This window comes from Stegostoma tigrinum, chromosome 7 (assembly GCF_030684315.1).
Source record: "Stegostoma tigrinum isolate sSteTig4 chromosome 7, sSteTig4.hap1, whole genome shotgun sequence".
Taxonomy (NCBI): domain Eukaryota; kingdom Metazoa; phylum Chordata; class Chondrichthyes; order Orectolobiformes; family Stegostomatidae; genus Stegostoma; species Stegostoma tigrinum.
Genome location: NC_081360.1, coordinates 14,583,493 through 14,597,373, shown reverse-complemented (window position 1 = coordinate 14,597,373; position 13,881 = coordinate 14,583,493). Strand labels below are relative to the sequence as shown.

Sequence of the window (13,881 nt, the reverse complement as noted above, 5' to 3'; positions counted from 1 at the left end):
GCAATAAAAAAAAGATTTTAACCAAACTGAAAACAATGCATCATATACTACATACACATCATGCCAATTTCACATGTTAAAAAGAATTACCGAATAAAAGATAACTTGTATGTAACTACGGAACAATATTTGCATCAAATTCATCTGTGACCTTTGTGACCAGACTTCTTGTGGGTAGTTATTGTCAGATCATAGTGAATGCTGATGTTGGTAAATCATTGTTGTTCACAAGCAACCATTAAACTCCATTCTGCCACTTACATTTTGTTCAAAAAAAATCTGTATTTTGCTGCATTTATAAATTCTAGTACAATCACTGTAAAAGGGGGTTTAAAATGACACAATCAGTTCCCCCAATCCCACCAAATCTCTTCTACTTGTCTAACAGGTAAAGACACATTGAATGGGACAGTGAACCATAATACAAACCTGAAGACCCTGCTTTAGATTCTCAGTCAGAGCTATTTTTCATTCATGGTTATCAGTCTTCCATGTTGGTCAGCCCATGAGAAAAGTTACAAGGGCATAAAAGATTATGTTTTTTAAAATTAAACCTTCAAATACATTAGTTATAAAGATGGAAAATGTACTGCTCGCATAACAGGAATCATTCAATTAACTAAAGAGGTGTACCTTACAATTGGTGCGTGCAGTTTGTGCACCCTGAGGATGGGCTGGTGGCATTTGAAGTAACACAATGGCACATCCAGAAATATGCCCAACCAGAGTTGGCTAATCCATTTGTGCTCTTGCGTTCCAACGAGCTGCAGGACCCCACGTGAGAGTAAAAAGATTTAGATTATCTGTAGAGGATTGGGACCTTAATGGTTATGTTCCCATGGGGCAATGCTCAGTGTTGAGGCTCACATCTGGAGAATGGGTAGCCAGGCAAATCACTGCAAATTCTTCTTCCTGCAAAGTGCCGAAGCATCTGTGATGACTTCCTATGTAGTTTTAAAATCTAGAACATACCAATGAAATATGGTTCTTTCCACAAATGCCCGGCTACACCATTCTAGCCTGCTGATCACAAAGGGAGGAGATACAAAAGAAAAGGGAGATCTGGAACCAAACAAAAGCAAATCTGTTTATGTACAAACTCTACATTATGCAAAATGTTTCTCACACCATTTTAAAAATGCATTATCATACAAGCCTCAATACAGTCACCAAATGATTAGCTTTCCTGCAAACTAGACCCAATGGGACTCTGAGTTGAGATGCTGCAATGAACAACATTAACAGAGCTATGACATACTAGTCCTTATCGAACCAGCGTGAAGGGTAGAAAGCTGTTAATAGTATACCTCAGTAAGATGTTGGCTCAGCTTGCATTATTAGAAGGTACTGCAAGAAATAGAGAAGGAAAATATCCTCAGTGTAAGCCAACAGTTCACTTTTGTCAATGAAATTACCAGTCTTTTTTAGGATTGGGGAACTGAAAGATTTACATCAAGACAAGGACTGGAATTTGAAGTAAATGCCTAATAACACATTTCAATGGTTACGAAAGCAGACTTGAAATTCAAAGAAAACAAATCCTCTTACAATTGTTCAAACTCGAGTGCAGACAGGTCAAGCATTATTAATCTATACTCTTTCCACTCAAACAGCCTCTCCACCTTTAAGGTGCCACTTAAAGCCTATCTCTCACTTGTTCTAATAAATGGCATGCAGCTTGGTATCAAATTTTCCAGATAACGTCACTATGAAATGCCTTGTCACATTCAGCTGTGCTAAAGAAACTATATAAATGCAAGTTGTTAATGTCAGTTGTCATAATCTTCTTGAAAACCCCCTAAAAGAAGAAAGATGCCGATAAAGGAAGTGATGATAAGAATTTAATTTCAAATGATAGATTCTATACCTTACTATTCTACACAGAAGGCATTTGTAAAATTAGCCAAGGTCAGCCAAAACTGTCACACATTTCAGTTACTCACATGTAGATGGTGGAACAATTTCAATATGTGCTTTTTGACAGTGCAGTCATATCAGTCTGCTTTTCAAACTCATACCGTGCATCTCCTGTCCCAGTATCATCTAATTTCACTGGGAGTCAGCCCTCTTATTCCTATGATGAAGCAGGAAAACTTGGGAGTCTTCCTATCTAAATGGCAAAGACCTGCTTCAAGTTAGAATGGGTGTCCAGTATTACTTCAACCCAAACTGCTGGCACTTGCTGATCCTGGTGCCACAACATTGCCGAGTGGTGAAAGTGGGAGAAATGACGACCATTAAAGATGGCCTGATACTTTGGTTTACATCCCAGTCAAATACAGTGACCAGTCTCTTATATAACAACCATTTCATTCTTAGCGATAGCAACCCATAATTGCTTGTCTAAGAACATTAACTCCTGTAACTCCTTTGCTTTACGGAATACTCAGGAAATGCAGCATTCATCTATTCATCCATCAAGGCTGTAAAGTATATCAGCACCAGCTTAGCCAGAGTAGGCTGCACCTAAGATCCAGATCATACATTATTCACCACTAATGAAGTAAATCAATATGCTCTCCCACTACTTGTGCATATTTGTTTCCTTTAATCGCTACCTTTGAAGATGTCTGTTTAATTAGTTGAAGGATTTTTCTATAGACAGCAGTTTTGTTCACTGATCGGGGGAAAAGGAGTCTTCACAATCTACTTGCCTGCAGACACCATTAATTTCAGCTCACTTGGCCCTTGGCACCTTTGATCACACTGATCAGTATCTACTCCCACAACCCAATGCCTTCACAAGGAAAATGCTCAGCTGGTTTGGTACATACAAAAAATAGAGTTAACTATTCCTACTTGGCAACTGAACTCTGGACAAGTTCCTCCCAACGTGATGTCAGCAGGGCAGATACACTTCACTCCCTCTTGAATTAAATGCTTGTTTTCTGGACTTTTCTAAAGAGCTGTTTGATAAAGAATAAAAAGGGGGAAGGAATATTGTCGGTACTTCATGTTGAACATATCATTTTTCCTCCTCTCCACTTTGCTGTTTTACATTAGTTGATTTGCGTATTTAAATCTTCCACGCAATTTAAAAGGAACAGTGAAAACTGTATCATCTTTGTTTTTTTTTTGCATCTTCTATACATTGTAAAAAGATTTCCAGCTTAACTTTAAAATGGAAAAAAAGCACTTCAATTCTCCGTCCTGTTCAACCTTAGGAGAAAAGGGTTCAAGGTGTTGCTTGGACTGTGCCATTAGCTGCCACTGCAGTTTTCTGGGTATTAGTTATGGAAGAAGTGCTACAAGCTTGACGGTTAATAATAATATACTTCTCTAAAAAAAAAGTTAAGCACCATAAAGCCGTGCACTGTATGAACTAATCTGTGGCAAGGTGGGGTTGGTGATGGCGGTGAAAGCCAGCAATAAATCTCTAACCTAGTTTCAAAAATTTACTACCAAAACCTCTGGCTTCTGGTGAACAAACAATTTTATTTTTCTCAGATTAAATGGGATTCAGTGATTTGCTTTTTAAAACCTACATTCTGGCAACCTTATCCAATTTGTTTTTGCCAGTAACTTTCTTCATCAGTATCTCACCACTCCTCAAACTGCTACAGCCTCATGTCCTGCCTGGGAGAAACTCCAGATGCCTCAATTCCCCGGGTGCAAAAAATATGAAATTTACTTGCTCAGAAATAAATACAGAACATTGCTTCCTCTCAGTCAAATGAGACGGGAAAGTTACAGTAGCCAGAGATTTATGCCAGGAACGTAACAATTATGCAACTTTACAAGTTACCTGAAAGAAGTGAGTCCCATTAGTAAAATACTTTCCAGCAGACACAGAAGTTGAGAGATACCTTTGAGGTTATGAAAGATGTGACGGAAACAATATTTACATTTGTGGGGGTTGGGGTCTAAATTTAGGGACTGTACTACAAGGTAACAACAATGGGAAATTCAGAGCGAGTTTTTTTTTAAAAATTGAGACTGGGAGAACATGGAGCTCCCTAGATTTGTTAGAATACATGCATTTAAGGGGAAGCCAGATAGTTACACTCGAGAGAAAGGAATGGAGGCTATGATGATCAGGTGATATATGTTATCAGGTGATAAACAGAGGTAACGACCTATTAGGCCAAATAGCCTGTTTATGTACAAATTTAATGTCATTGGCTTACAAACATTCACATTTTCTATTTAGGGTCACATATATGTCAAGACAATGAGACAACGTCACAAATCAGAGGGCAACTAGTAACGGGCAGTATGGACCCCTACATGTAGTGAGGGCACTGGACTGTCATGCGTGGGTACTTACTGGAGCTGACTGAACTAGACATGGGGCTGGCAGACCCTGGTACTCCAGACACCCCCATCAGGCATGCATTCCTTTCACAAGCTCACGGCCTTCTTTGCTATCCACCACAGCCAACATTCAGCAAAAGGAAGCAATCCCAAAACTTTTTAAAAAAAAATACTGCAGTTTAAAACTCAGTAGCTTCTGTGGAAACTGCTCTCACTGTGTAGAGTGATGGTACATTTTTATTACAGGCTTATTACACAGTAAGAGCCCTTGATCTGAGGTAATACTGTCATCTTCAAGATGATAAGTTTTGGACTGATGGATAAATCAATTTAAGGCTTTCGATCTGAATTTTGACTTTTTTCCCTAACAGATGCTGCCTGGCTGCTGTGTTACTTTTTTTTGTTTTTATTTCAGATTGCCAGCCTTCTTAGAATCTTGCTTTCAGACAAACTAATGGTGTTGGGAGTGCAGGCTTGCAGCAAAGTGATGCACATATATGTATACATCACAGGTCAAGCTGCCCAGACCCTGAGCTCTGCAAATTCCTGCCCTGAATCTTTCAACCTATCTATCCTCCTTTAAAACTCTCCTTGCAAACCAAGTCTTTGACTAAACGTTTTGACCACCTGCTCCAATATCACCAATGGTTTAATGCTGGTGAGCCGGTGAAATGCCACAAGTTTTTACTTCATTAAAAATGTGCTTTAAAAAATGTAACTGGTCATCTTTTTCAGCCAGCAAGGAAATTATGTACATAATGTCCCAAAAAATACATCAAGGATAAGTTGGGTTTGAGGTGGGGGAAGGAAGGAGTTGGAATTGTGAGGGAGGATGAGAGGTGAGTTATGAGTTATGGCAAAAGAGAAATCTATTCCAATTTAAAGTCTGCATCACAGAGAAATGTGTGCGAATACATGCTGGTTAAGTCCTTCCTATGCCTGAAAGACAGCTTTACTCCTGGAGAACTCTGATGTTTGCTAACTTGCACAGTGCACATGGTCAGTTATCTGCCCCTGTTCTGTCACTATTTACTCTCACACTCGGCTTCTGTTGTCTCAGCCTACCTATAGGGTCCACGCAACATGATTTCAATTTGCTTTGGATATTGTTTCTTTGAATTAGGGCAAATTAAAATAAAAGCTTGAGGAACTTCTCAGTTACAGGCCTACACAGTAAGCATAAAAAATCTCCACACTGCAGGTTGCACACTGCTGTGTCAGTGTAGTGTCAAAACATTTTTTTCCTTCCTTCTCCTAAAAGGGCCTTGTAGCCAGGCAGGCAACATTTAATGTTAATTTCTTAAGTGTACTCTTCAGGTGAGGAGCTGCGACTTGGGATTCAGCTGTAGAAAGATTCCATCACCCAACTGGAAGACTCTGTCTCTGCTGGTGCAATACACGCCGATGGGATAGTCTCCTTCCTAGGAGAGGATGGCATTAGAACGACTGATTCCTATCAAATTGCCAGCGCTGAGTGACCGCCTTATAGCGGCCTTGCTCATGTCTTTGTATTTGTCCTCGCACAACCTGGAGATTGCCTGGAGGAGTGAAAAGAAAGGAATTATTGTCTGGTCCTTAGTTTTTTTTTTGCTAACCTCATCTGTTATTCTCCCTCTTTCACCAATACACATTTTTAAGGTTCCTCCTTCTTGCAAATTTCCCAATGCCATGTAATATCTGTCACCCAAGAACGCATGCCACCTAAAACAGCCACAGCCCTGTCAATGGAATAATGTGTTGGTTACTGGCACATTTATTCACTGTTTGGAGGTATGGTCAAACCTGGACAACCGGATATTCCAACCTGGGTTATAAGAGTCAAGGCAACAATATAGAGAATGTGGCAAGATGACTTCACAATGCTTCCGCCCCGTACCATCTTCCCTCAAGGTACAGCTTCCAAGCCAGATACTTTGATACCAAGTAGTTCCTCCATGTGAATTGAAGGCACTTACTCAGACATTCACTTTCAGAAAGCTATCCTTCCAAATGAAATATGAACCCCTTACTAAAAGGATGAATATATTTAATACAAGAATGTGCTGGAGCGGTGGGGGTGGTGGTGAATTGAAGAGAAAGGAATAAGACACACACAATGGTATCACAGTGTGGCAGTGACGTGCATCTTTTGGTACGAAGTTAGAAACCTAGGACCATCAACCCCTCAAGCCAAATTCATCATCAAATTAGATCATTGCCAGTCTTAGCATAATTCACCCATTCTGGTTCTGTAACTGTTGATGTCCTTACCTAACCTAAACACTTTTGAAATGTTCACAAGTATGACTTAAATTAGGAGCAGTGCAACATCATGCATATGCTCCCATGATTTACTATCAGTCACAAACTTTGTGGTGGTGAGCACGTTGGCACAAGTGATTCCATTAGTAGACCCCACACTGTCCTGCCTGGCCCTGCACATTGCACCCTGTATAATCAAACCTGCACAAGATCCCATTCCATCATCCTTCTTTGCTCACTAGTCTACTCACTAACCTAATTTAACCATTTCTCAGCCTTCAAAATTGATTAGGTTTAGGGGCTTGAGCACATAGTGTCAGTAAATGGCAGTTTTCAAACAGCAGTGGGTTCTCCCAGTTGTGACCAACTTAACCTTCAATCAAAATCTCAAACAAAAAAACATTATCCCATAAATTATCTCACGGCAGTTGATGCAATATTGCTGTGTGTAATTTGGGTGCTGCACTGTCCAACATTTCAGCAAGGTTATTCAGAAGTATGTGATTGGACCATTCAGCAATTGCAAAAGGCAATGTATAAATACAAGTGTGTTTGTTCTTTCTCGCAGCCATTACCTCTAGTTTCTGTGCTCGCTCTTTGCTGAGTGGCTCCAAGGGAAAATTCAAATTGTTGTCATCTGCCAGAGAGCGCAGATCAAAGTAATATTTGGCATAAACACTAGCAGGAACATTAATGTTAAACTGTAGCAGCTCTAGGAACTGTCTCTCCATCTCATTCCTGTTGGGAAAGAAAGCAACAATGACAGTCTTTCAAGAAAGAAAATACACCCGACTGATAGAAAATGGAAGATAATTGACGAAAAGGCTGAACCACAAGTGTAATTTGCTTCATCAGACCAGAAACCTTGGAACAAGCAGAAAAAATAGCCATGGCCAACAGCTAGACCATTGTGTTGTATCTTATGAGTCATCGCAACTCTCAACATAGATTCACAAACAATTTGCACATTTTCATGCTCTCGATGTATCTAGTTTCAAAGATATCTGCTCTCTCTAGTCAAATAGCCTGTTGATGGTCACCACCTATTGCTGCCAATGGAAAAACCACCACTACAATATGGTATTAGAAGATAATTTTTCTGTGGAACTGTCCTGGCACAAATCCCCACCTCTGGGAAAAGAAGGGAGAATAGCGAATTTGCTTTGTCTACCTGATAATGCTGAACAAACAATAAATTTATACTTCGACTGGAGCCTCCCCACCTGCAACTGCAGATCCTCTTACCAGTCATCGACACATTATTGGAACAATCATCATCTAACCAGAGATGGTAAGTTTAAAACAAGAGCTCGGTTAGGAAACACACCTTCAGATAAAGGGCTGAGGAAATCTAGAACTCGACACACCCACATCCCCAAAGCTGTGGTGGTTAAAGGAGAGGATCAGCCTATAAACATTAGTGACTTTGTTAGGTGCGACTGGAGGGTCATGGAATCAAGGCAAACAAATAAAGTCAAGATACAGATCAGCCACGATCTGACTGGCAGACTCAAGGAACTGAATGTTCTACACCTGCTCATAATGGGAACACAAGTCGTCAGATCCAATTATTAAACTATACGTACTCTCACATTATAGCTTTCCTATCATTTCAGTTTCACTCTCAAGGGAGCCAACTAAATCTGCAAATAATGAAACCTATAAATATACCTTTGGTTTTAAGGCACATATTCAACTTGCAAACCTGTGGGGTTGGCGGATACGTTTGCACTCCAGGCTTCTGAATTACAAAGTTGTACTCAGCGAATACACAGAGACCAAATTCAATCATGCAAATTTGACGCAAGCAAGGAACAGATACTTGTCGTTCGTTTAACAAAATTTAAGTTAAAAAAAAACCCCGGAAAGAACTGCAGATGTTGGAAATCCGAAACAAAAACAGAAGTTGTCGCAAAAAACTCAGCAGGTCTGGCAGCATCTGAGGACAGAAATCGGAGATAACTTTTCAGGTCTGGCGACTCTTCTTCAGAACTGATGGCAGCTCGGAAAAAGTCTATTTTTGGCTAGTTGGCATCACCAGATTTAGATAGGAGTACCTTTGTAATTACAATCAGTGCATATACAAGGTCTGAAGTAACATGACATCAACAGGGCATTCTCCATGTCAAGCTTCATAATGGAATACATTGCCCATAAATAGAATTAACTAAATAAAAACACTGAGTGTGTGCATGTGTTGGAGAGAGCACGAGAGGGATTCAGTCCTCTTTCTTTCTGAACTCTAGCATCTCTACAACAGATGAAAAGGATTCATATGTTATGCATTATCAACAAATGATTCAGAGCCACTTTCACCAGGATGATAACAGAGAGAGATTTACTGTGGAGGTAAAAAAACAGACACAAAGGCCTCGGGCAGTCGCCACGGCAACAAATGGACTCTCAGAATGTTGCTGTTATCATGTCAGAGGATGAGGGCCCTTGAACCTGCAGTGGCGCATTATAGAAAGGCTTTTAACAGGAAACTGCTCTTCGTTATGCAACAGGCTAATACATAGGTAGCATATACTAGGAGTGCTGCACTTTGCTGCCCTTGACATTCTACAGCCATAGAAGCTGTGCGTTTCTCGATGAGCTTTATTTAATAATTATCTTAAAATGAATCACAACGTCCACTTACTCTCATCTTTTACGAGCTTCCATTTTGAGAAAGCCTGAACAAAGGCACTAATGTTGAAGACAGCCTCAGCCTTCTTTTTAATTCACTTGTCATTCACTCCAACAATCACAACAAAGGTCTTAAGAGGAAGCATCTAAAGAGCGTAGCAAGGAAATAAGGCTGCAGCATCTCAAAAATTTGCAGCAAGTTTCCCTCTCTGTGTGACCCGTGAATGTTCCCGAGAGCAGTCGGGATCATTCATCCAAAGTGTTTCCAGAGCACTGAAATCATTCAGTACCTCCAAACAGTGCGTTGATTTTAGTAAATAAGTGACAAATGCATAGCTTGGTGCCTAATTGATCACCATCTCACACAATTAAGCCTAAAGAGTGTCATTTAGTAAATTCTAGGGTTTAAAAACTTTTAAAAGGGTACGTGAAAGACAGAAAAAACCCTATTTAGTCACGTACAAAACATTTTTGTTTACAAAGTACCAAACTGCTTTGAATTGGAATGCACTGTTTGAAAGTAGTGGAAGAAGATTCTAATAGGATTGGAGAGATAATTGAGAAAGAAATGTCAGTAAGCCTATTCTCCCCATATAATTCTATTCAACTATAAGCAGAAGTTTTAACATATTTCTGCCGAACTCCCTTCAGTACAACATCAAACCATTTTCTACTTTTATTGGGTAAGCGAGGAGTTCTAGGTTTTGTAAAACAAACTTCAAATTGTGGGCAGGTTAACAAATGCCAACTCGAATACTTACATATCCTCGACAGTCATGTCTTTCAGGATCTGGCAATAGTCCACATTCCAGACAGCCTGATCATCCCAGACCTTAGAAGCAAGCAGGATGGCTCCCAGCACAATCCGTTTCCAGTTACTAGGACAGATATCTATCTCAGCATATGTCAGCAACCTTTCTAGGTATACCTGCAAGAGGTATTGTTCAGTTATTACTGCATTTACAAACAAAATTGAAAGCAAAAAATTTACTGTGTGTAAACAAATGCCAAAAACGTTCAGATAACTCAGTCATGGAGTAGGGTGTGTGGGACTGCCGAAACAGCCATAAATAAGAGCAGTGCAGCACACAAAACGGGCAGGCACTGTTCAAATTCCAAGACTGACTCAGAGTAGAAGCCAAGCATGTTCTTGCAGCAAGGGTCATTTCAGGCTATCCTACATAGATGTGGCACTCAAGCATGACTGCCCTACACCTTAAAAGTAGCAGAATCCAGGACTGTGCCCACAAACGCCCATTTGGTTTCAGTTTTACTGTCCAAAAGTGGTGCGAACTAGAGTAAGAACAGAGATCAAGACAAACTGGTCTGCTCTTGTAGGTTTCTTGGCATTACAACTGCAGTAGCTAAGGAGTGGTAAGCCTGCTTGGTTGGGTAGTGGTGCATGTTGACCTAAAAGAGTAAAATAATGGAAAGAAAACAATTAAAACAAAAGCCATGTCAATGTGTAACTCTGACAATTTTGTTACTGAATGAATGTGGACTTGAAGCTGTGATTCACTGCAAACCAACTTCCTTTCACTTCACCATCCATGGGTAGCAAGACAAGATCAAATACTTCCCCACTACAGGGGAAAGAGAGGACAGAGTTAAAATTTACACACTTGCTGCAGCTTCAAGCATTAGCTTTCTCGGTCTGTGTTCCCATTTCTCAACATGGAACAAGATAAATAAGAAAAAACACACACTTCAAAACAAAGGCAGTAGGTCACCACAAACCAATTAGCTTCTCTCAATAGTTAGTTTCATTGTTGGAATAGCAGAGGGCACGAAACAAATCAACACTTAATTTTTTAGTTCAGGATAGTGCAGTACAAAAAGATCAAACAGACATCTAGATATTAGATTATACCTCCAATTCCCTACCCCTCGTGCAGCTGGATGGCTTTCCTGCCCAAAAGAGACCATCACCCATCGGAATAAGGTCCTGTGTGAATCAGCGTATTTATTCTACCTTGTCTACATGATCTTTGTTCAAGCAGAAACGTAGAGGCTCCAGAGAGCCAGCACTCACGAGTTTACTGTTTGCTGAGAACAGTGTAAAAGTGGCAGACATGTACTCACAAACTCTTTTGAGGACAGTTCATTTAATTGCAATCAGAAGCATGAACACTAAATAACTACTGCCTCCCAAACCTGGGATATGAACAATGAATTCTGATGCACCAAAAGAGATCACCTGAACTAACAGAGACCAGGAATTAAACATCTTTGTCACATCATTTTGAAGGTGAAAAATGAGAAGTCACAGTTAGACACGAAGAGAAAAAGTGAGAGAAAAAATGAGTACATGAAGGACAAATAATCTTATGAAGCTCAACCTACCAATCACTGAGTGAATTCTACTCACTATTTGAAGGTTTCTGAATCACAAAATCAGCTCCTTTGCTAACACTTTTATCCACACAGTACAATGTTATGAAGAAATACGCTAATGGTAATATTTTTAAAGCATCATTGGCTCTGAGTGGAGTTCAAATAATACTGTATTGGTGTGTCAGACCTACAGTTACAAGAATACAAGAGGCAGAATCAGGAGTAGACGATTTAGCTCATCAAACCTGCTCACCTGTTTCATACATTCATGGATGATCTCAGGCTTCAACTTCACTTCCCCACAAGATCACTTCCCATACTCCTCGACCCATTCATCTATTTCAGCCTGAAACAGAGTCAATGATGGGAGCGTCCACAGACCACTGGAGGTCGAGAATTCCTAAGACTTACAACTGTTTTGAGTAAAGAAATGTCCTGTCTCAGTCCTAAATGACCAGTCCCTTATCGTCATACTGTGCACCCACGTTCTTAACTCTCCAGCCAGGGAAAATAAACTATCTACCTTATTAAGCCCCTTCAGCATCATGCATGTTTCAATGAGGTCACCTCTCATTTTCCAAAGCTCCAGAGAATCTATGGCCAATACATTCAGCCTGTCATTAGAAGAAGCGGGAGCAGGGATAGGCAATTTGGGGCCTTAGGCCTGCCCCTATATTCAAAAGGATCATGGCTGATCTACCCGAGGCCTCAACTGTTCTTTTGCACCAGCTCATCAAAACCATCAATATTTTAAAAACCCACCTTCTCTTTAAATGTGCTCAGTGACCTAGCCTCCGCAACTCTCTGTGGTACAGAATTTCAGACATTTAGTACCATCTGGGATAAGAAATTCCATTGCACCTCAGTTTCGAAAGACTGCCTTCTTATTCTACAACTATGGCCCCTAGTTTGAGGTGGCCCAAAAAACTAGTAAAAAAAATCTTTTCAACATCTAACCTGTTCAACCCTTTCAGAATTTTGTATGTTTCAAGAAGATCACCCCTCATTCTAAGTTCTAGTGATAAAAGGCCTAATCAGTTGAACTACTCTTGATAAATCCAACCCGTCATCCCAGCAATCAGCCCAGTGAATCTCTTCTGAACTGCCTCCAGTACCGGTACATATTTTTTAACTACCGGAGCTAAAATTACACACTGTACTCCACGTGCAGCCTCACTAGCACCCCGCACAAGACTTTTCTATTTTTAAAGTGGGCATCCCTAAAACTAAAGGCCAAAATGCCACTGGCCTTAATTACTTGCTGCATCTGCATCTAAAATTTATGTGCTTTGTGCTCAAGAGCGCTTAAATCTCTTTGCATGGCACTTTTAATAAAAAAGTTAATCATTAGTCTGCCTTTCAATTCTTCCTATCAAATTGCATTACCACAAGCTTCCTACGTTAAGTTTCACTGACTAAGTTTTTACTTACTTAATCTATCTCTATCCTCATAGATTCCTTATATCCTCATCATCACATGCCCTGCCACTTATTTTGATATCATCGACAAATCTGGATACATTACACTCTACCCCTTTCTGCAAGATTGTAAATAATTGTGGTCCTAGGACCAATGAGTCTCATTATGATTTTTCAACCCGAAACAGACGATTCATCCCAACTATCTTCCATGTGTTAGCAAATTCTCAATCCAGTTAGTACATTACCCCTAATATCTTGAGCTCTGATCTTGCGCAATGACCTTGCGTGTGACACTTTATCTTGTAGTATCTTCTGGAATTATCATAGGACATATCAGTGATCAATCTTCTACTGCAGATGCTGCGCACAACGTAGATTGCTTGACCACTTCACAGAACACCTAGGTTCTGTCCACAAACAAGACCATGAGCTTCCAGTTGTCTGCCACTTCAACACACCACCCTGTTTCCTGGCCAACGTCTGTCTCAGGCTTGCTGCAGTGCTCCAACAAAGCTCAGCGAAAGCTGGAAGGGCAGCCCCTCATTTTCTGCTTGGGGAAAACCAACAGCCTTCTGGATTCAATATCGAATTCAATAACTTTAGGGCTTGAGCTCTTCCCTGTCCTTCACCCAAACCCCACACTAGGCCTTTTTAATCACATAGTCTGCTATTACACACCATTGTTAGCCACTAACAGTCTCCATTAACAGTTATTCGTCCTACTAGCCAGATCATTATCCACTTCTTTGTCTGTCCAACTGTTCTTCTTTCTCTTTATGCTCTATCCCCACCTAGCATTTACTCCTTATCCCTGTGACCCCAACCTAGCTTCTGCATATAAACTGACATTTTCCTAGCCACCATCAATTCCGAGTAAGGATAACTTGACCTTAAATGTTAACTCTAATTTCTCTCCACAGATGCTGCCAGACCTGCTGTGCTTTTCCAGTAATTTCTGTCTTCGTTATGAATCTTTACTGGACTGCTTCTAACGCAAGTATA

General features: G+C 40.3%; 1 protein-coding gene across 2 annotated transcripts in view; it reads right to left on the bottom strand.

Annotated features, from left to right (window-relative positions):
- Positions 1–1,074: 1,074 nt before the first annotated feature.
- Positions 1,075–13,881, bottom strand: part of ccnyl1 (cyclin Y-like 1) — a 62,377-nt gene continuing 49,570 nt past the window's right edge. For both annotated transcript variants that reach the window (XM_048533694.2, XM_048533695.2), the window contains exons 8-10: positions 9,885–10,051; positions 7,071–7,233; positions 1,075–5,792 (exon numbers count right to left, since the gene is read on the bottom strand). In XM_048533694.2, the coding sequence (XP_048389651.1) occupies positions 5,676–5,792; positions 7,071–7,233; positions 9,885–10,051 (447 nt within the window). In that variant the 3' untranslated portion in view covers positions 1,075–5,675. The remainder of the gene's footprint in view (positions 5,793–7,070; positions 7,234–9,884; positions 10,052–13,881) is intronic.